General features: G+C 36.9%; 1 protein-coding gene across 2 annotated transcripts in view; it reads left to right on the top strand.

Annotated features, from left to right (window-relative positions):
• Positions 1-23,075, top strand: part of SKAP2 (src kinase associated phosphoprotein 2) — a 118,618-nt gene extending 95,543 nt beyond the window's left edge. For both annotated transcript variants that reach the window (XM_051609990.1, XM_051609991.1), the window contains 4 exons: positions 5,077-5,145; positions 11,672-11,784; positions 20,148-20,249; positions 20,652-23,075. In XM_051609990.1, the coding sequence (XP_051465950.1) occupies positions 5,077-5,145; positions 11,672-11,784; positions 20,148-20,240 (275 nt within the window). In that variant the 3' untranslated portion in view covers positions 20,241-20,249; positions 20,652-23,075. The remainder of the gene's footprint in view (positions 1-5,076; positions 5,146-11,671; positions 11,785-20,147; positions 20,250-20,651) is intronic.
• Positions 23,076-23,365: the final 290 nt, after the last annotated feature.

The raw sequence follows: 23,365 nt of genomic DNA, 5'->3' as shown, positions 1-23,365 counted from the left end.
GTCAGGCCTTGAATAAAAGAGGCTGTCTCCTCTGCCACACCCCAGATCTCACACCAATGCTAGAGAACAGCACCTTCAGCAGGCTTTTCCAAGCTGTTTCATTTGTTTACAGGGTGCACAGCAGTGCTATTGGGAATGCAGGGTAAATGTCAGGACGTTGTGTGTAAACCCTCCAGTAGTTTGTCATGTCTGGGAGGAGCTGGGGGAAAGGGACAGATCTGTGGGAATATTGGAGGATTATAAAAACCTGAGTTATCTTGGATTTCGAAATCTCTTCCTATAGAATGGATGGACCCAGAGTCTAAAAGAAGAGGTCAGAAAGGAAAGTCTCTGCCATGATAAATACACCAAGACAAGCCTTGGATCAAAAAACACATGGAGGATTTCAGGGCTATCAAGCTGCTTATGCTAAAACGCAGTAAGAATCTGGGTGAAGTGTATAGGCATGTATAGATGTGTATATAGTGAAAATACTGGAGAGGATTCTTCCCCAAGGCTGGGGAGCACTATCCTCAGGTAAGGCAGCTTTCTGGCCCTACATAAAACAGGGTGTTAATTCTTATTATTTTGGCCCCAGGTGGTCTCTGTCCTTCACTGCTGATGCTAGCAGAAGTAGTCAGTTTGGCCAAATTATAAAAACTATTTTCTGTTCTTAATTTCTGTGTGTTTATTGTTCCTTCTTTAGAATAGCTTAAATATTTCTCCAAACAAAATTTTGTTTGGAAAAAAAAGCCAGTTCTCGCTGTTTTTTAAAAAAAATTATATAGCTGGATTGATTTATGTTCCTTATTAGAGTAATAACCCATCTGTTATGGAGTTAGGTCAATTCATAAAATTATAAATCTGGGAGAGAAAAGGTCTTGACTCTTTCCCACGGTAGGCATTTATTCATGTTTGAAAGTTCTTGTTTACATTTGTGCAGAGTCATTATTTGGTAGCAAGAAAGCTGTGTGGAGGAGTAATACTCTTGGTGTTATAGTGCTGTTGTATCTTTCTTTTTCTTATGCAAAGCAGTTACAGACCCATAATGTTCACACCTTTGTTTTGGCATGTATGTGTCTTGTCATTCCTGCTGAGTACAACGGTAAAGGCACTGATTTTTTTTTATTTATTGATAACTTAATGCAAGTGTTTTTGTGGGGTTGGTCTGTCTTACAGGACTTGTTTATATGTTTATAACCTTCTGACACCACAGTGAGATTTCAAATTAAGATATATTAATATACATTACAAGCATGTGATTGCTTTTGTCATTGTGGAATAGATGAAAATTAGTTCACTGCAGTAGTTTTTATCTTAACTGATCAAAACATCTTCCAAGGATTTTTCTAACAATATGTGATTGGAATAACAGCTTCACATGTAGAGTTCCATGCTGCAGCTGAGAGGCATGTAAATACAAGCTGCTTATTTGCAAGAAGCTTCCAGATTCGCAATATGATTGCTATGGAAACCACACAATGAAAACCTTATAACCATCTGTGTGGTTTGCTAGATTTTGTTGCATAGCTGAGCTGTTTTTGTTTACTGTTATTGAAATGTTGACTGAAATATATTAACCCCCAAACTGCAATTATCCAAGGTATAAACTAGTCTTGTGCAGTGATAGTGTCTATGTTAGAGACTAGAAGACAGTAGAATACAAATTAATAATAGCATTAAATTAGATTCTAATATAAAAAGATGGTTAAGGAATGTGTTTGTAGAAGAAACTGCTAAGTTTATGTGTATTTATCATGGAGATACCACATTCCACTGAAGGAATGAACTGTTCATGCTGAACTCTTACCCATTTTATACTCAAGTAGTCAGAAAAAATTGTAAGAAAAAAAAAATCAATGAAATAAGGTAAAAATCTCAGCTAGTGCAGAATTTATTGTTCACTTTTAAAATTATGTGGATGGTAGAGACATCTATGATTGGGTGATTTGTTTGTTTGTTTTTGTTTTCATTTTTTTCTTTCATTGGACTGCAAGTTAAGTATTTTCAACAGCTTTTATGGAATAATTAAAAAACCCTTAACAAATATAGTTACTTCCTTGTTGCATTGTCATCACAAGAATTTTGTCGGTGGTTTGCCATTAGGGCCTCTGAGTACTTACATGTTATGGAACATAACCTGTATCTCAAGGGATTTTTGGATCTATTGCTCTGGAAGAGTTCACTGGCTTGATGAGTGTTAATTAATTTCATTTTGACTTAGTGAGAAGGTGGAGAATACTTTCTCGCTGTAGTTGTGATGATGGTGTGAGGAAGAGATACAGAGGAAATATCATACCATATTATTTTAGAAGTCTGCATGATTCCTCTTACACAGTATCTTAATAACAGAAGCACTTCTTTATTTTTTATTTTAATTCTTCATCTTTTGACTATCCCATGTTGCAACACTAACTTTAGTATGTTGCAGCTGACTGCAGCCAATGCCTGGGGTAACTGAGGTTCCTGTGTTTGAAGGACATCTTCTGCACATAGTTATTGCTTCAGAATGTAATACCAGAAAACACTAGGAAGAACCATAGATTCTTTTTCACCATCCTAAGCCAAGCCTATTTACATCGGCTCTGCTGTTAACATGATTGCATTAGCAAGTAATGTGGTCTGTTTGCAACAGATTCATAAAGGACAAATTTGTGCCAAGGACATGATGTTCACACTGTGCATGTTTCAGAAGTTTTCCCATGCCGTCACTTTAGTTTGGTTTCATGGACCAAATGCCCCTTAGTGGCTGCACTGTGTTCAGTGTGCTTATGGAGTGCCTTCACCCATCTAATGGCACCTCAAAGCTGTCCTCCTTGTGACAACTCTGTAGTGTAAAGCAAAGTGTGAGAAGTGGGGATAGTTGGGATCCAAACCAGTATGCTAATATGGACAGCCTTTCTTTGCATTTGGGACCTTTACAGTATTCACAGAACCTTGGTTCAGATATTTTCTCGTCTTCAGATATGAATCTAGCGAACTCTTCTTTGTAGGAAATATGTTTTAGAGGAAGGGGACTCCCTATGTTCTAAATTTTTCCATGAAACCACAATGCAATCTACAAGTAGTCAAATGTACCTTATGAGAACATCTCTTAAAACCTCCTTTACTGTTTTACTTCAGTTGAAGTACTCTCTACTAAAGCCAGTCCTCAGTTTAAGCTAGTCTGAACACTATGACAGGGATAGAATTAAAATCAACACATCAACTCACATAGGTCCAAACATTGAGTAACAAGTAATACTCGCATCTATTTAATAAACATAAAAATTTTTGTGTTGGATGTTTTAGGGAAAGGGAGCATCCTAGAAAGTGTGTGTGCTGATGGGAGAATACTACCCGAGAGTGGTGTAATAGTGAGAGCGAAGACACAGGATGCCAGTGCCTCCTAGTGCTCCGACAACACATAGGGCTGTATTTTTGCCATTTATGCTCCAACTGTGAGTGCTTAAAAAAGCAAAATTGAGTGTACTTGGAAATGGGCCACGAGGGTTATGCCAAGTAGGGGAACACATGTGAATGTAGTAAATAGTTAGGAGTGTTTTGTGTTGTACCGCAGCTTCACATTTTCCCTGTTGTATTGGTTTTGTTTTTTGGTGTTTGTTTTTTTTTTTCCCCTGGCTCAGATAATAGTTTATATTAATCTCAACCGGATTTCTAGCAAGACAGGAGTCAGGGAGCAAAAAACTCTTGCTGGCTTAGTAGAGCAGAAGTTTAAAGCTCTTTGTAGAGTGATGTAATTGTCATATTTGTAGGGCTGCGTATATAGGTTAGCAGCAATTATACATACTCATTTCAACAGGTCTACTCTTGTGCTTTAAACATCTGCTTTAATGTTTGCAGGAACAGTCTTGTGGATAGATGAAATTTTTACAAGGCAGAAAATCCTTTGAACTGTTGATATAAAACTCACTCGTCAAAGTAGCTAGGCAATTACATACAAGTTGTACAGTAAGGATCATTTTAAAAGCTGTGAGTTCTGTATCTGTTGTCTGTCATTAATAAAATATCAAAATTAGTTGCTGAAATGTGTGTCCTAAAAAGAAACATGAATATCTGTATAAAATGTGATAAGTAGCAAAATATTAAAAGTCCAATTCTTGTTTGAGAAGTGGGTTTATCAATACACTGTTTCCTCATTCAGTACAGCAGCTTAGTCAGTTTTGATATACTGTGAAAGCCAAGATAAATCTGTTTCTACTTCCTTAGGAAACTAAAGAAAGAACACAGCTGAAAAACCTCATAGTTTGTTCCCTTTTCTTGCCTGATCAACAGAATTGTTGACTGTGAAATGTGAGGAGCAAATCTTACGTCCCTGTACTTAGTGGAGTGTGGATTTACTAACGTGAATGTCTGGGTAAAACTGAGTTCCCCATCTGTGCCGGACAAGGAGTATGGAGCACATCTTTCGAAACTGCCTATGGGGATTTCAGTGTGTTCCAAGCCTGCTAGCCAGACAACATGTTTCAGAGCTGATCACTGCCAGGCGTTCTCTTTTCTTGTCTCCTGAGCTTGCACTAAGTTATTTGATACTGTCAGGATTGCTTAAAACCATGATCAGGCGCAGCAGGCAGGAGCACTGAATGCATGGCAGCTGTAGTGGCTGTGTTCCCATTGTGCAGGTGTCCAGCTAGCATGTCTCTGACAGTGTTGAAGGTAAGATGTCCCTCTGCCTCCTCTGCATACTTCTCTTAAGAGAACTTTGGAATTTTTGCATGGGCTGGGGATACTTTTTCAATCCTTGGTCTCCTTTTCTAGTTCTGGGCAAGAAATGTACACAGCAGAATAGGACCCTAATTTTGATTGTCTCAGAATGACTGAGAAACAGCAGAACTGCCACTCTATGTTACTGCAGTCGGAGCAGAGTGAAAAGGGAAACAGATGTTCTCAATTGAGATTTTGAAAGAAAACTCTTGGAGTGTTTGGATGGGTAGGGGAAACCACAGAAACAACCACATTCCAACTTCTGTACAAATGCAAAATAGTAAACAAGGCTTACAATCTGAAAATGTAGTGGGGCTTTCAGACTGGTGTGGACTGTGATTCCTGTCAGCTGAGGTGTCCCTTCAGAGTTTCATTTGCAGTTGTGTTTTGCAGAAGAACGTGTTCCTTCAAAGACTGAAATGCCAAGAAAACTGAGTGAGGAGGAAGTTACCACTGTTTCAGGTAATTAAAATATTTCCTTTTTATTTTGTGTATGCACTTCTTTTTTCCCCTTTATTTTCTTGTATCTTACTTTGCTGTTTTAAAATATTTTTATAGCTTTGTAAAGCTGTCTTTTTCATCTGGGTATTTAATGGCAGCAAAACTGCTTAGCACCACTTAGGATGCATGAAAACCACTTGAGAAGGATTTATAAAGTAAGCCAATTTATACAAGGTATTCCTTCCTGAATTACTTTGTAATGACTCAATTAGCTTTCATTTCTGCACAAAGGAGATTTAGTTGCATAAATTAGCTTATCATCATTGAGGAAGTGTCACTGCTAAAGGACAGTTTATAGATACAACATGCAGTTGCTGTCAAACCTATAAGAATGTAATATAGACATCTGTGTATACTTTGTGCTTGAGCAGAACAGACTTCTGCCATTCAGAGACTAACAGGGGACAACAAGTTGCCCAAGGGACTGGCAATGTAGACATCTCTGAAAAGGTCAACTTGACACAGGCTCTGACAATCGACCCAAAGCTCTGTCTTCTTTGATAAAAATCAGATAAACTTAAGACCACTAATTGATCTGCAGCCTGTTTAAATGTTGCCCATGCATATCTTCATTGCATATGATTACCACAGAAAGCAAATGAATTGGGTAAGAAATGCCAGAGTCCAGTGACAGCAGCATAAAAATTGGAAAAGGACACATGCCCAGAAAGGCTGTGAAGGATATTCTCTCAGCTTTAGCCTGGCAAACTGCCCATGTGCTAATTATCTCTGGGACTGGAAAAATAACTGCAAACACCATGTAAAGTCACATGGCCAGACAACGTTTCTTGACAGGTATTTCCAGTTATGCTTTAAAACAAGATATATATGTGCTTCAAGGGCACAGACCTTTAGATAAACTGTTGGTGATTTGACACAGCAAGTAGAGAAGACTTACTTCTTATCAGACCTTACACCTTTTTGAGATCTGCTGCATTGTAACAGTGACCTGCATTGACATGCAATCTGGCTGTCCTTCCCTCATCGTACATAATACACATAATTCTTTCAGGGCTGTCAAGGAAGGGGTGGGCAAGAAGAGTTCCTTTAGGAAGTAGCTCTGCAGTGCTCTTCCTGTTGCAACATGTGAAGAGGAAACGGAGGCCTGTTTTCCTGACCCATACAGGAAAGCTGGAACAGGTTGCTGTAAGGAGTTTCGGGTTGCTTTACTTGGAAAGGAAACAAAAGCCTAGTCATCAGATGCAGTTAGCATTGTGCTCTGCTAAAAACGTGTAAAATAACATGACTCATTACAGCCTTAGTGTTTAGTACTCATTTAGGCATTACTGTAATTATAAGAGCGTGTTGTCATAATAGAGTGTGGGGTCAATCTAATTATAAAGTTGCCATCAGCTTTTTTTTTTCACTGGTGTATTTTCTTCAAGTTCTAACTGATCATACTTTTAAGAAATCAAAACCTTAGCACCTTCTTTTCTGAAAAGTTTCAACTGCTATGAAAGAAGCCTTATCAGTCTTACTGGTATTTGTGTAATGTCCTTGAAAATACCATAACAGTTTTCCCCAGATGTCAGGTTTATTTAGAGCAATATTTTTATGATCTGATCTTAGTTAACCGTTTAACACTGGAAATTTGATTGACTTTTAGGGCTGGCTTGACATGAGTATTTCTGATAAGCATCACATCATAAATGTCTGACTTGACTCGGTATTTAATGATTCTCCATACAAACAATGCATACATTCCTAATTTATTGCCTAGCTTTACTTAACCTTAATTTTAGAGAAAATATCCTCAAAATTGTCTGTGAGCTCAGTCTTATCAGGTACAAAAACCCCTTTATTTTTCTACTGTTTTCTTTTTCTAACTTACCACTACTTCAATTGATGTGCAGACTCGAGTTCTTTTTATTTGTTCAGTCTTGATGCTGACTGTTGCTACTGGATAGTTTTGCATTAGTTGTTACTGACCTAAATATTTGAAAAGAAAAAACAAAACAACAACACAAAGCACTGAAGAGTTTCAGTTATATAATATAAAGCTTGCTGAGTCTTTTTATGCTACCACTATATACCCATTATTTCCACAATCACTATTTCGGTGAGTGTCTGTGTTGTCTCAGTGTAAATGCCTTGATTTAAGGGTAACTAAGGAACAATAGGAGAAAGAAACTGAGAAAGATCATACTGAACAGATTGGGCTAGATGAGAGGTGGAGTTTAGATATATTTACTACAATTTTTTTGCCCTTATTTCATACTTCTTTCTGGCATGTGGGAAGAAGGATGAGTAAGTAAAAGAAGACATTCTTTGCATTTTAGAACATCATCAGAACAAACAAATAACTATTTTCTTTAACAGGGTATGTCTCATCTGGGCCTTGAGAGTCTAAATCACTTGTGTAAGACAGTCATTTCTGTACATTAATTTTGAACTTCACCTGTCTCTTCATCTTTAAGCCTTCAATACGGTAAACATTGAGCACATTATCACCAAAAGGGGATACAGTAGTTTACCAGAAGTTCACCTCTTTCAAATATTGTTAAGTAGCCCAGACTAGTATTCTTCAAATCTGATGCTATAAAATTTGACAAGTCTGATCAGGAGTCAGTATGAATCAGAATGGGAAGCTGTTCAATGTAGTGGGCAGTGGACCACAGTGGTGAAAGGAAAACATACATGCATGTTCCTTCATTGCAGAAGCAATGCATAAGCAGGTAGTATAACTCCTAGCTCTGAGTTGCTACTGTAGCAGGCTTTGTCAGTTTAGATGCCATCAAGGTTAAAATGGAAGATCAGTGAAAATCAGGCACAGTCACATTTATTCCAGTGTTTCAAGTAGTGCATTTCAATACTTGGGCTGTAATTCCTGGTCCTGTTCTGCTCAGTTTATTTTTTTGCCAGGTTTGTGCACAGAAATGGCAAGCACCAAAATTGGAATAAGGGAGGGGGCAGAAATGGACCAGCCTGCAGTTAGATTGGCTTAGGCTGCAATGGGACAGCAGAATTAAATCCCTGTGAAATATGTAATCTTAATCTCTTTTTTCCAGGTTTTGTGTTTTCTGTCTATTGCGGCTTTTAGAATATTCTTACACTTTTTTTTTTTTCTTCCTCCCTTGAATAATCCCTGGACATTCTTAAGTTTTAAACAGTCTACAATATTTGAAGTACATGTTTGAGTGTTATACTTGTCAGATTTTTTTACCTTAACTGTTCACCTTTCTTTCAACCATGTACTGTCAAGTGCCAGTATTTTTCAGTGAAAGAAGCAGTCTGAAAGCTGGCAGTCGTTGCTGTTTGACCTGTCAAATAAATTTTGAAGTTTTTTCATCAGTGTATGGGACAAAAATACCTGTTTTTCCTATTACTGCTACTGGAAAAACGGTGTTGGCAGGAGAAAACCATGAGGAATTACTTGTGGAGATGTTTTGGATGCTGTTGGATAGTTGTTCATTCAGATAGCAGTCTTGGAATGAAAGAACTGTTTCTTGAAGAAACAACCTATCAAAAATCCTGCTCAGCCATTTCTTGTGATTGGTAATATTAAAAGCAAACTGTTTCCTACCCTCTGCTACACATTTTTATTTATCAGGTCTTATTCATGTTGTGGCCTAAGTGGCCTTTGTAATATAAGAGACTTTAGTTTAGCAGTTTTGTCGTCATAGTATATTTCACAGTGCATAAGAATAGACTGTAATTGTGTCAGAGTAATGGCAGCAAATCAAGACCTTTTGAGTTGGAACTCTAATGGGCACATAAGTTCATAATACTAAGTCCACCAGATGTTTTCAGGTATTACATGTGTTTAAGAAGCCCCACATAATTTCATTACCATATAAATACCGAATTCCTTTATCTAGGTCTTCTGGTTTTGTTTTACTTGGTTTTCCAGAGACAATCAAATTAAATTTGGCAGGGCCCTCTCCAAATGAAAGAGGAGCAGAAGTAAGAAAGAATGGGCCTCTGTTTTACAGATGTTTTTTAGCTTTTTTTTGTTTGTTCTGCTTCTATGTTTGCAAAGAACTACAAATTATTTTATGAAGCGTTTTGCCCTTTAGATTCTGAAGTTAAATATACAATTGGCTTTTATGCACTTAGAGAATTTTGAGAAATTTGTGCTGGTGGGTATGACGGGATTTTAAATTTGAAATTGACACTTGTTGGAAGACCAGCATAGTTGTTCACAAACTTACACTGGCACTTTCTCTCCCCTTTTTAAATTTTTGTGCTCCTTGTATACTGCTGTATGTTTTTCCAGGATATGTGGCTTTGCGATTTAAACAACTCTGTCTTATGTGGAATTCACAGGTGAGGGCACAGAGCCATGGTTGGTCTTTGGGCAGTATCTTCACTGTAAGAGCAAGGTTATTTTAATATGCATTTTTTCCAGTGTTGCCATGTTATTAGTAGAGTTGCTTTCCCACTTTAAGGCTTAATTAAATGTTCATGATGAACATCTAGGAAGAGATGTGTCTAACGTGCTGTAGCATCTCTTCTATTGCTCACGTTCTCTGTGTAACTCCCATTAGTGGTAGCAGGAGTTAATTGAAGCAAATAAAGGAAATAACAGACCTTGAGTGATAAAGATCACTGTAAAAAGTCATGAATCAGTGCAATTCTGAAGAAGTAAAAGTGCTGATTAGTGTATTTTAAACCAAATCGATAAGACAACTGCTGAAAGATTTGAAAGGTGGGATATACTAAAATAGCTCTTTTAGTATTTTCTCACAAGGATTCATAATATCTTTTGAGCAACAGATCTTGGAACTGGTCAGTGTGGTATCAAAAAATTGAGGGAGAGATTCAGATTTAATAGTTATCAAAAATTAATTTCTTGCTAACCTGTGTTCATGCTTATAATTGTTTAATGCTAAATTGCTGAATAATGAGCTGACAAATGGGAAGTGCCAAAATTCAGAGGTGCAGCATTTCAAACTGATTCTGCCTTCCTCTTGAAATTAATGTGTTTATACACTTTACAATAACCAAATCTCATCTTTCTGAATGGTCAGGAGTTTTTATATAGGTATATATTGGTTACTTTTGGTGTGCTGACAGAAGAATTTGTGCACTGGTAGGCAGAACTCCCCCTAGTGCAATCTGGCAAGTAGTAGCTACTCATCACTCATTTATGGAGAATTAAATGGTGGCTAACTTGCACGGCAGCTTTAAATTCAGGCTTGTCAATGTTCAGCCTTATGACAGGATTGCTGTCAAAACAAGATAGCCCAGAACACAGGCTGAATTGGATAAACAGAAAACAAGCTGCTCTTGCTCCTACAGAGAGGATTAAAATGAAAATCTTAAGTATTTGTCAAAATAGGGAAAAATACAAGTTGAACACTGCTGGATTTTTTAATAGCATGACACTTTCACTTGGTACTTGATATTTTGGCAGGTTTTTTTTTTTCAGTAATAAAGTGAAGCAATCATGATTAAATTGTAAACTATAAATAATGGTGTAGAGTGTTAACGACATGCAAATGTAACTGGTATATGTTGGAATAACCAGCAAGCCTGCTGTTCGAGGATCATATAACAAAACTAAGATGACAGCCTTGATCCAGCCAGTTCAGTGATATTTATGTTATCAGAATTAGAAGATAGCTTTCCAGTGATGTAAATTATTAGTACATATACATTCTGTCTGGTTAGTGTATACATAATGTAACTGGTCATCTTAGTGGTATAGCTTACATTCTTTTTGCATTAACTCATCACACTCCATTCTCATGGAATTAAAAACAGGAAATAGTTTGCAGTGTAACAGAAGCACCCAGTGTATTTAACCGCGTGTAAGGGCTGTGTTTCAATAGACATACTCTGTATTGTAAGTGTATGACAAAGCATTTATTACTGTGTTATTGCCGTATTACAGAGCAAAGAGTGCTATATAATCAATCAGTTAATGGTCTGTATGGCAGCTTGAACACAGCACATCCATTGTGCTTATGCAGTTAGAAGGATGAGTTTATGACTGTAGTGTAGTTGCATGTTTAGCCAGAGCTTAATATCCTAAACTGGAGCTGACACAAATATTTTTAAAATGCAGCTTCAGCAACAGTTTCCAACTTCTCCAATATTTCAGACGGAACAATCAAGGATTATCTCAAAGGTTCTCAGAGAAGTTATTTACTTTTTCTGGAACAGGAGAGGGAGGGGAAGCATATCACAAAATACTTACTTTGGCTTCCTTTCACAAATTGCTATTAATTATATTATAGCAATTTTATCAGTTTTGAGTTGAGGTACAAATAGGGCTTGCTGGAAATACATTAGTAGAGGAAAACTAGCTGCTCTAAGTTGCAGCTGGAAAATGCTTTGTAAACCTGTAGCTACCTGTCTTTAAGTGATACAACTTGGCAGTAAAGGGCTCGCACATCAAACTTGCTTTTGTGATACAAAGGAGCTTTTTCTAAAAAGAGGAGTAAGAAATGTGCCCTAATTGCTTTGTAGCATCTGGGGATCTAGAGTAACTTCAGTCTCTCAGTCTTTGTCTTTTTGTAACTAGCTGCTGTTTTCTTTGCAGATAGCAAAAATACCGACTATGCCAATTTCTATCAAGGTTTGTGGGACTGCTCAGGAGATGAACCTGATGAGTTGACATTTAAACGTGGAGACGTTATCTTCATCCTCAGCAAGGTACAGGATGCTACTAGGGCTATGTAGCTGTAAAAAGAGAGCCATGGCAGAAGGGCACATTCCCACAGTCCTACAGGGGGAAATTGGCACTCCCTTTCAGATCCTTTGTTTGCAATCAGATATTCACTGCAATTAATTATTTTGTCAAATGAACTATAATCACATTTCAAACATAGCTGTGTCACAGGAATTAACTTAAAAGCATGTTTATTTACTTGTTAAATCTTGGCTACCATTTGTTAACTGATTTAACAAGAGACAATGTGCTTTCTGCTTGTAAAACTTAACCTTGCAGAATTTTAAATTATCTTGTATGTTATGTTTTTTGCTTCCTGTTTTATAATCCTGACCATGCTGATTCTTGCTATTTGGGCATCTTGCTACAGAAGGGTTTGGTTTTTTTTGAACTATGCTTTCATCTTTGTATGTATATTGTAATTGTTCTGACAGCTTAGATTCCGAATTTGTTTGCTCTGACATATTTGGGCAATTTTCAATTTACAGCTTTCCTGTTTGCAAAGCAAATGAGAAATATAATTCCTCTCATCTAAAGTGATGATAAGCAGTATAAGCATGAAATTTTATTCTGCTTTAATATTGGTTAATTTTCTTTTTTCCTTAACCCTCTCAACAAAAACAGAATCTCTCCTAAAGTATGTCTCATCTCATGGTCTGTTTAAGCCTACTTCTGAACAATTAATCAAAGAAATTTCTAAAAATTGATGTAGAATATATATCTTGGATGTACTTGCTGTTCACTGTAATTAATGTCAAAGATATTGTAGGTCATTGAATTATACAAGTATGTGCAAGAAAGCTAAAGGCATCTGTTTGTCTTAGTTTCACACTTTTCAGTTTTGTCACAATTGCTCTAAATCTTCCGTGATACCTTTAACTGCAATATTTCTGGATAATAAATGTAACAGCTTCTGTTTAAATAAATTAAAGATTTATGGATGGAGAGATAGTACTATATAAAAATATAGAAGATGTATTACTAATGGTAATGTGGCCATGTATGTCTTTTGAGGTATTTCATTGTCACTTAAACTAATAACTGAATTGCATTACTAAAGGCTGCATAACACTCTTGGATTGGGCAGACATTCAAGCAGTTATACAGCACTGAAGAAGGGTACTAATTTAAAATAACTGCTTCTTCCTCCTCTCCCTCCCCCAAAAAAGCCCATGAACAAGCTGGCTCCTCTGTATGACTTGGGCTACTTCATGAGTTGTGCTTTCCTGGCCCGGTATCTTCAGCTTGTAGGTGAAAAAATAGTTTGCTACTCCTTCCCTAAAAGAGTGAGAAATTTAATTGAAAATAATGGAGCAGAATAGAAAAACAGTAGCTTAAGCTGACCTCTGTATATCAACTGTCTGGTAGTCATGCTGTGATTAATCCGTAATTGGTCCTTGAGACAGGCTTACTATTGCTCCAGATATATAGAGCCTCTCTCTTTGGGAATGATTTCTACTCCAAAATACTGTCCAGAAAATTCAGCCCAGTTTCACTTAAAGGTTGTTACAGCATTTTCAGAAAAATGAGTGTTGGCTACTACTGTCAGCTCTGAATTTAGGGTCCTTGGAGGGGAAAGTGCCAGAGAATGATCCATCTTCACCCCTCCACTTGATTCAGTTTCAAGGTCTGATAATTTACAAGCTCTTTGTCTGGGAAGTGAAAATACAACAAAAGGAAAAGTGAACTTAACTGCCCTGAAGTGGGTCAAGACTTTTCTTCAGAAAATATTTCCTACATTATCCAGTACATTAATGCTTGGATTTTGTGGCAGTCGGCAGGAATCTTTGGCAATTTTTTAATTTTTTCACACCATCTAGTGGTTGAAAATGAGAGATGCAGGTACTGTCAGGAGGTGATGTTTATGGATCCAAAATGGTGTCATAAATTCAGCTTCAGCTTGAACCTAGCAATGGCTTTATTGCCTTTCTATCATATGTCAGCCAGGTATGAACATAACTCTTGAAAATCACATTTTGCTGATAAAGAAGTAAGTACAGAGCACAGCAGTATTACAGTAGGAAAGGTGAAGCATTAACAAAATATCTAGCATATTTGTGCAACATGTACTAGTTCTTTATTTTACAGTGAAATATAAATGGTAGAGCTTGCTCTGATGAACGCAGTAAGATAGATATTTGTCTCTCCCAGCAGTAGTAATGCCAAAGCAATATATTTTTACCTGCTTTTCACATGCCTTTATAGAAGTTAAGGGAAAAGTGACTATTTTGTTTCCAAGAAATGAGATGATTAGCACAATAGAAGTAATTATGAACCATTTTATCAAATTTGGGCATTGATATGATTTAAATAAAGCAAGAGGAATAACATGCCATGTAAGTTTCTAGGTGAGTGCCTTTTAGACATATGAGCAAGTATCCAGTTTGGCAACATTGACTTCCTGAAATAGCCAAGTGTTATGCAAAGAGAAATCCCTCATAATTTGCTTTAAACTGACCATTGAAATTCAGTGTTAGTGCAATGAGCACATTTTGCATGATTATACTCAGGTAATACACATACCTATTAGTGTGATTACCTTAGAAAAACATGTTTTCCTTGTTTTAAAAGTGCATTCAGAAACTTTTTTGGCTATTATCTAAATATTTGTCTGTTGTGGCTTTTGTGTGGCAGCAGTCCTATGGGATCTTACTAAAAAAAGTTGAGCTTTTAATATAAACAGAATTTGGAGCACTGTTGCAATAGTACTTGCTAGATTTTCTTGATTTTAAAAAATAGTTAACTTTTCAGATTAATTGATCAATGTCTCTGTACAGATAAACTTATACTTTTATAATTTTAATTTATAGTATTTCTGAATACTCAAGTAGCTTTTGTGACTTAGACTATGGGTCTTGTGAACTTTCAGAAAACTATATACCCTTCTGCTATTCAGTAGAAAACATTTTATAGCTCTACTGATAGAGGGACTAATTAATAAGATTTCTTAGTTAATACTGACTATTAGAAATGCAATACTTGGGTGTCCTGTTTCTGGAAAGGATGATTGCTCTGAACTCCTGCTCATTTATGGGCTTGCCTTTGCTTTAAAGCCCATATGATAAATGGGGAAACAATCCCTGACATAACGATCCCTTTTATAAATCTTCCATAGCTCCTACTCAAGAAATCAATGTTCAAAACCAAAAACAACTGTGAGTGGAGGTAGCGGTATTATGATGATGATGATGATTGTTGTTGTTGTTATTATTATGGTTATTATTATTTTATTGTTTTACTATTATTATAATATTTCAATTTTTAATTTATGCAAGTGTAGCATTTGCAGTATTTGCTTTGGGTAGATGTTTCATGTTGGGAAATCACATAGTTTCATCATCCTTTAAATGAAAGGTTAGTTAAGATAGACCAATGCAAAGTGACTCTGGGTTTCTTGGTTTGCATAGTGATAATATGTAAGCATTTACCTACCTAATGAGAAAAAATTCTGGCATTGTGTCATCTTATGGAAAATAAAATGGTCCTCTGTCATTCCAGGGTGTGTTCAGTGGCCAATTTTGATTCAGAATTCAGTCTGCTTACCCTGATTTATATTGGAACTCTTTAATTGCTGTCTAGTTTGTCTCATGTCATTATAGGAAATAAAACCTAATAATGCAACCATGCAATCAAGCTGAGGCTTATATTCTTAAAGATGACCTTTTTATTGCTGTCTTAAAACAAGCCTACTACCTCTGAAGAAGTTTCATGAAGTTACCTAAAACATTTGTCATTTTGTGCTTTTTAGAGAAAATGCTGTTCTGTGCCAGAAGCGCTCCCTGGTTGATAGTGTATCATTCAGCAATTACACCAAAGAAGTCCTAAAATTTTTTAGCTAGTCTGAATCTCCTGGATGAATTAGAGGTGTTTTAAAATGTTATCTTGCCAAAATGGCCCCCTAGGATATTATTTGAAAATAATTTCTCCCTGCTTCTTGCACATCTTCAGCTTGATAGAAGAGGCTACTTGTTTTAACCCCACACAAGGCTATAGATATGTTTTGCTTTTCAGTTTTAAAGTTTGCAGATCTTCAGCTGTTAAGTTAATATTACTTATATTGCCCCTGGAAAAGACCAGGATAAAAATCTTGAATTCACACACTTCAGTTGTGGGTTTTTTAAAAAAAATACAACTCCATTGTTTTTTTCAAGGCATTGAAGCGTAATGATTTTCAGCAACTCTTTTTAAAAAGCAAAACAAAACAAGACAAAAACACCAACCCCCACAAACACAAAAACATACCATATGTATTGAACAATAGGGACTAATTGCACAAGGATCAGATGTTCTTAACTTTTGCTGAAGTCAGTAGAAGTTAATATGGTGCAAAGCATCTGGAGATCCTCATTGACACAAAGGATCTGTTCTGAAGGTAGAGACTGTTTTGGAAATCCTCCTGCATATGAAAGTTTTTTCTTCTTGCCTATCAGAATTCTCTTCTATATAGGACAAAAAAAATCAGGGATTTAAAAGATATCTGTAAAAAACAGGTGGTGTCTTTCTACCTACTGTGTTTTCCCCAGGTGCAAAAACTTTTATGATCAGTGTCTCATGGTACCATGGGTACATACACATCAGTGCTGTGAAATTGGTGGGATGGGGACACGGCGAAGCATCTGCTCACAGTGTGTTCAGTTGAGAGCATTTAAGGAGCCTGGAAAGCCTGATGGGATTTCCCCCCCTGCCTCCAACCCCCAGTCCTAGCATGCTGAACAGAGCTTTTGCCAGTGTGTTAAATGTTAAGTCATAACCTCTTCCTTGCTGCCCTGTGAAATACTTCACTGTGGTTAATACATTTCTGCTAGGGACAAAAAACACCAACAAACCACTGGTAGAAAAAGTGAAAACGTAGAAGTAGCTTAGAAGGCATTTGGTAATTTTTTTTTAGGTGCTTGTTTCATATTATTTGGCATAATAAATTCCCCTGCCCTGGTGCTTGTCTTGTAGGGGTTGCGGTGGCCCCTTCCTCCCCCCGGCAGGCCTCGCCTTGCCTGGTGTGGCAAATGTGTTCCCAGTCACATGGCAGAGCCCTGGCTGCACACTTGTGCATTCTCCTCATGGCAGGGTGGCTGGGTCTGGCCCTGCCCCCCTCTCCTATCCCTCCGTTTGCCTTGGAGCAATTCATTTTGCAGTTATTGAATTTCTTTGGAGAGTTATTTTCATACAGTGAGCATCACAGCACCTCTGGATCTTGATAGCATTTCTACATAAGGAGAAAGAAGCTTTGTGTTAGTAATTACCTAACATTGTCGGGAGCTGACTGCAGGCCTCTTTCTAGTGATAACAGAATAACCACATAATGTAGCTTTATAGCACATGATTAATAGAAAATAATTACACATCCTACAAAGGGATGCAATATTTCTTATAAATTGACTACAATGGTTTCCTGTAGATTAAAGGACTCTTCATTATTTTATCAGTCCTTCTGAAGTATAGTCGCTTGCCTATGTTAGCAGTGATGTTAAGAGCTGAATGCAGTGAGGGATACCAGATGGTGAACCCAGTGGTACCTGAGATCTGGAGCTGATGGTTACAAAAGCACTATGCTTCCCGGCTCATAAGAACGCATATAAAACTCCTAGCTGTATTCATATCCTTCTGCATATTAATCATTAAATTACCACAAATGAGGGCTTTAGACTTTTATTTTACACATCTTAAAAAGCAGTAATATGGGCCTCACAACAGCAGTGTATTAATTAAATTATCTTGTTATGAAGGAGTTTATAATTGATAATGTTGATAGAAACAATACATCAATTTGGATTTTATATGGGTCTTCAAGAAAAGGCTGGAGGGGGATTGCTTATCTGCCTGACTAACAAGCACTCTTTTGTGGTACTAAGTACGGAAAGAAGTGGACATGAGTTTAAAGAGAAAATTCTGTACTTCAATCAGTTCAAAAGGGAGTGCTCTCTAATTATTTTAAAACCTGAGATGCAAGTTTTTTATGCTTGGTAGCCAGGTATCTGTATTAGATAATTTTTGTTCAGATTTCTATAGACTGCAGATAGTTTAATTGGGATTCATATTGCTCTTGAGACCCATGCAAAGAATAGTAATGTAAAGTAAAAGCGTCTGTGTTGCAATATTGTCTGTATGCTGTAATGGTTGCAGTGAATCCCTAAATTAGTTTACTAGTCTGTTACATCAACATTCATTTCATCTTCTCACTTAGCATCATGCCAGAGCAGTAAGTGGTGTATTAGTGAGTAGCAAAACCCAGAAAGTTTTCAGAACAGCAGCATGCTTTTAATTTTAACTTATCTGAATTGTGTCTTTAAAAACAATTATTTCTGAGTTCATGTAGTGTTGCTAAGTGGAACGTTTTCAATGGATAATGTAGTCCACAGGCTTTTTCTGTGCCATTTGTCATACGCCATTTAATGACCGTTTAACTAAGCCACTTCCCTCATTTCATGTATTGTTTGCTTTTTTGACTGATGTCTAGCAAAACTTGCTTAATCACTCTTGTCAGTCACTTCATGAGTTCCATGTAACAGTTTAAAATCTTTTGTTGCTTTCTCTTGGAGAGATTTATTGTTGAGATTCCAGTCATATATGTGAGTACTGCTCCTTTCAGCAATTTCCTACTTCAGTCTGGAAATCCAGTTTGTATATTTAGCCAGTGTATTGTGAGATAAAACATAGATTTGGCTTTTTTTTTTTAAACAGGATGATCTAGAACATTGTAAACCTCAGTGTCAGGGTATTATTTAGCCTTTAAGGAGTTAGGGTGCAACGTGTACACCCATGGGAAAGGTTAAGAGCGGTTCTTACGTGGAGAGCAGTTTGCATGGAAGATCAGGTTCAGATACATTGAGACTTTCAGACCAGACCCACCTCCAAAAGTCTGTTCTGCAGTGGAAGGTGGAATTATTTGTGCAACTTTCTAGTTTGTGTGTTCACATAATAACGGAAGGTTTTGCTGCTGCTTTTCTTGTGCATTTTCTTTAAATCACACTTACTGCAGCACTGTATGGATAGCAGGATAGAATTTTTTAAATCGCCAATTCACTGTGAAGAGAAGAAGAAGGAAGAAAATGTGTAATTTTAGACTGGTGTTCAGCCTTTCACAATAAGATTAAAAAGTTTTTGTGTGCTTGCATGCAAGCTTTTTTTTTTTTTTTTTTAAACACAAAAGGCAAAAAGAAGAACCCTGGGCCCACATGCAAGTGGACCATCATCAGGGCTTCATCATAGTTAAGCATAGGGAGAGCTGAGTACACTAAGCACCTCATAGGACCCTAGAGAACTCTCCACCACACCAAATATGCCAGCAGCAAATCATTATAGCTCAGGCTCTAATGAAACTCCATTAACCCTTAAGCTCCACTTGACTATTTATAGCCAAAAAACTTTACAGTCAAAATAATCACTTACAGTGTTATCTCGGTAGGACCAATAATTCAGAATCCTACAGCCTTTTGCTTTTATCATCAGAAGTGCAGCACTGCAGGAAGCAGATGTTGCTTATCAGAGATATCTGTGTATTTTACATTTTGCATGTTTGTTCCAAAGTAATTTTTATCTTATTAATCATTCCATTTTGAATGGGGTCTCTGTTTTAATATGCTTCATTTGTAACTCAATATGTGTGTGTGTGTAATTTCAGCTGTTAGAATTTATTGAACTGCTGTTAGGATTGAACTTAAAATATTTACCTCATAGGAAAAAAATTAAATTTGGATCCCACAATACTCTTACTTGGTATTGCTTTTGGAAGATATTATTTCTTTTAAACTATTATAATTCATTTTGTTTTGTATTTATCTCACTAAGCCTAAACAAATTTAAAACAAAAGTACATTAGTCATCTGTCTAACATATGAGATCTGCTGCAGGATTTTCTGCAAGCCTAGAGCAATAGTAGACTTCATCCATAGAAAGAGATCATGTATTAGATATATAGTGTTCCTTTCACATTTGAGCAAAGTAGTTTTTAAAAAGAGTTGATTGTGAATTTCTTAGAGTTTAGCCTTGTGATACTAAAAGAATCCCAACTGATTCTTACATGTCAATGTTGTGCTATTATATTTTAGTTACAAAAATAAGGTTTTATTTTTGTGATGAAGAGGTCAGCTACTTTTAGTAGATGTTAGAGAAGTGTGGCTGTAATTAAGAAATTTTCTTGAACGTGCCTGACCTCTTAAAATTTAAACTTTTATCTTTGCCTAACTCTGCATGTGAATGCCTCTAACAAAAAGATAATGTTTTAATTGTAATTTTCAGTTGAAATTATTATAACTGTGTATAAGAAAAAGCATCCTTACAGAATTGCATTCAAAACTCTATTGCATTTATATCAGACTAAAGGTTAATATTGCATATTGTTTTCAATTAGGAGTACGATAGATTTGGCTGGTGGGTAGGAGAAATGAAGGGAACCATTGGCTTGGTGCCTAAAGCCTACATAATGGAGATGTATGATATTTGAGAGGCCTGGGTAAGTACATTTTAATCCAATCTTCTCTAATGGCTTATATGTTCCCTTGTTCTCTGTTTCATAAGTATTTCTTTCCTGGAACCTTTGTAGGAGTCCTGTTAACATAAAGATTGTGGCAAAATATATTGAAGGTTCAATTAAAGCACTTTTTCTGGGATTCTCTTTGAAATATTAAACCACAGTGTACAAAAGATATTAAGTATTTTATAGCTCCATTCCTTTTCCAGTTATTTTAAAATAAAATTTGTGTGCTTTCTATTTAGTTGTGTTACTGTAATAATACGCATGTATCTGTCTTTGCAGAAAGCCGTGGAAGGGGGTAGATACTTGGACTAGGTTTGAGATGCATGTTTGAGGTTTTTTGGTTAATGATGAACTTTTAACTTCCCTCTCCCGAATCAGGAGAAATCTGCACTTGCAATCAAGAATGGGGTGCAGCTGCAGTTTATAGACCCAGCCTCTGAAAGAAGAAGATTCTGCCGTACACGTTTTGTGGTTTCAGCGAATGTAGTCAGATCGTTGCCTTGTGTGTATTAAACATTAAAACCTGTAATTGATCATAATTCTGCGGAAATGTTCTTCTTAGCCGCTTTTTATAGAATCGTAATGCTAGGAAATGAAGTAGATGGTAATTAACATATGGGGCACAAGCAGCCAAATAGTGCCTGTTGCTCTTTACTCAGGCATATTAGCAGCACTCTGTATAGCTATAACACTGTGTTCCTTTTGGGGGATTTGGCTGTTTTTTCCTCTTCCTCAGATTTAGAAAAATTCAGCTGAACTTCCAAAGTAGAAAGCTTTTACCCCGCTCGTGTGTATTAACATTTTAATACTCACTGCACATTTTGTGCAGCTTCCTATGATAATAAAGGGAAATTTATGTGTAATACTGCAAGTCCTCAGTGTATTCTGCTCCCGAATGTTTTTGTATTATGTTTTAGCCAATGATTTATTTTTCTCATATATTTAGTATTGTTATTGTTAATTAATATTTTGTTACCACGGAAGGAAAGCTTGGTTCTTTTGCTGATGTAATAAATCAGCCTGTGTGGTAGTACTGCCCTGATACCATTCTGACATGGAGATGGGAATTATATGACAATTTGTAAAAAGATTAATATGTTAAACCTCACTGGTTTTTGCTTAGTCTACATGAGCTAGGTGGCATATAAGGGTAATTTTTTTTCTGTGGAAGTGTGAAATACTTTATCTGTATCATATAGATATTTTCACAGAGTACCTTGTTGATATGTGGAATTTCTGATACAAGTTGTGCAACAGACCTGGGTTAGTAAGGGCTACCTCCAATCCTAGTGTCTAATGCCTAGAACTTAGTGGCTTTATTAAGCATCAGTTGAAACAAAAAAGTATACTAGAACATTGTCAGTTTTGGACAAGAGGTTGGGCAAGTCAGAGTTAATACTATAAACCCTCTTGTTTTGGAGATACGCTTTACTACTAGCATGCAAGATCAACTTTTTTTTTTTTTTTTTTTCTAATCCTCCCACACACTTGATTTGTGAGACCCTTAATCTGCCAAAGAGGCAGGTCAAGCCAGTCTGTGAATTGCTGAGCCTCTGCAGGTCCCCTTGTAGTTGCTGGTGCTGTTTACGCTTCAGGCAGGCCCTGGAAACGCGGTGGGTTAAAAGGTAACATTAGTCTGAACTGGGAATTAGATCCTTTCAGTAAACTGTGGTGCTTTCTATTAGCTAATGTACGATGGTGCACTGGGTTCTAATAGGAGTCAAACAGGGTACAGAGTTTTGTTGTAATTTTTTTTTTTTTTTTTTTTTTTTTTTTTTTACAAAAAGAAGAGATAGTTGTTGAAATTGATTTTGTACGTTATCAGAGAAACATTAAAATGATAGATTATAGTCTTCAGATCTTCTACTACTTTAATTTATCAAGTGTGCTTGTGGATTGTGCACAGAACGTGAAGCGTTAATATCATGGTTAGAAAAGCTCCTTGTTAAGGTGGCAGTGTAATAAATCTGCCCACGGAAATGCCTATTGCTCAATGATGTCATTCCTAATGTCACCACCACCTACTTTTTGGGGAGTGAATGCCCCCCGCCCACCCCGCTGAGACGAGGTGCATCTGCGGGAAACTTGATTTAGGAGAGGAACGGGTGCCGAGCAGGCGCGCAGCGCTGCGCTGCGCTGCGCGTCGCTGCATTGCGCGCCCGCGGCAGCAGGTGGCACCAAATTTTCATGGCACGGGAGGATGCTGAGCCCGTCCCCTTCCCCCTTCAGTGCTTCTGCCGTTTTTCCAGGAGAGGGAGTCCTTACCCAAGCGATGGGTAGCAGGTCTGCCCGAGCGCTTCCTTCTCCTGGGTGGTGGCAAGGAGGGAAAGAAAGTCTCTTTTGTCTCTAGTTCTCCTTCAGGCCATTCCCCCCCTCCTCTTAGTATATGGGGGGTGGGAGGGAAGTAAACAAACTGCCTTAAAACTCAAAACGTGAAACCTGTCCTGAAACTCACTTGAAGTGTCTTGGAATGAACCAGCAATAGACCATGGAAAATGATTTACTTTAAATCTATGCAAACACCACAACCTTTTTTAGATAAGAAAAGCTCTGTTAATACAACTTAAAACTCAAGGGTAGAAAATGCTAATTGCTTTATCTTCTTTGTTTGCTTAGGTTGCACTTGCCTTTCTGTGAATTTCTGCTAATTTTTTTAAAAGGTGGCTGTAAGTTGTATTTTGTACAGCGTTTTAATTGATTATTTGCTCTGCTCTGGATTTGTGCTATACTGCCATTAGATCTTACAATAATGTTCTACTCTGCAAATTTTTAAGGTTCAAATAAAGTTTAATTGTTTGCAAACTGTTATGATGCTAATAATTCAACAGCCTGCTGTGTTACTAATGAAATTACTTTGTTATGATTAATTTGGAAAATAGTGTGTTGATTGTAGTAATTAAGCACAACAAGGTGAAGTAAATGATTCTAATGCCATCTGGCCTCCAGACTGAATGAAGAAATGAAATGGGGCTGTCATTTGAATTTATTCAGAGAAGTAAGGGTAATACGAATGCTTTTTATAGCAGAGGCACCCAGATATAATCATGCCACTCTCTAGTGGTTTTTTTCATGTGCTTCTATATACAGATAAC

This window comes from Apus apus, chromosome 2 (genome assembly GCF_020740795.1).
Source record: "Apus apus isolate bApuApu2 chromosome 2, bApuApu2.pri.cur, whole genome shotgun sequence".
In the NCBI taxonomy this organism is placed as follows: domain Eukaryota; kingdom Metazoa; phylum Chordata; class Aves; order Apodiformes; family Apodidae; genus Apus; species Apus apus.
Note: the sequence above shows the minus strand (reverse complement) of the source record. Positions and strands in the feature narration are given on the sequence as shown.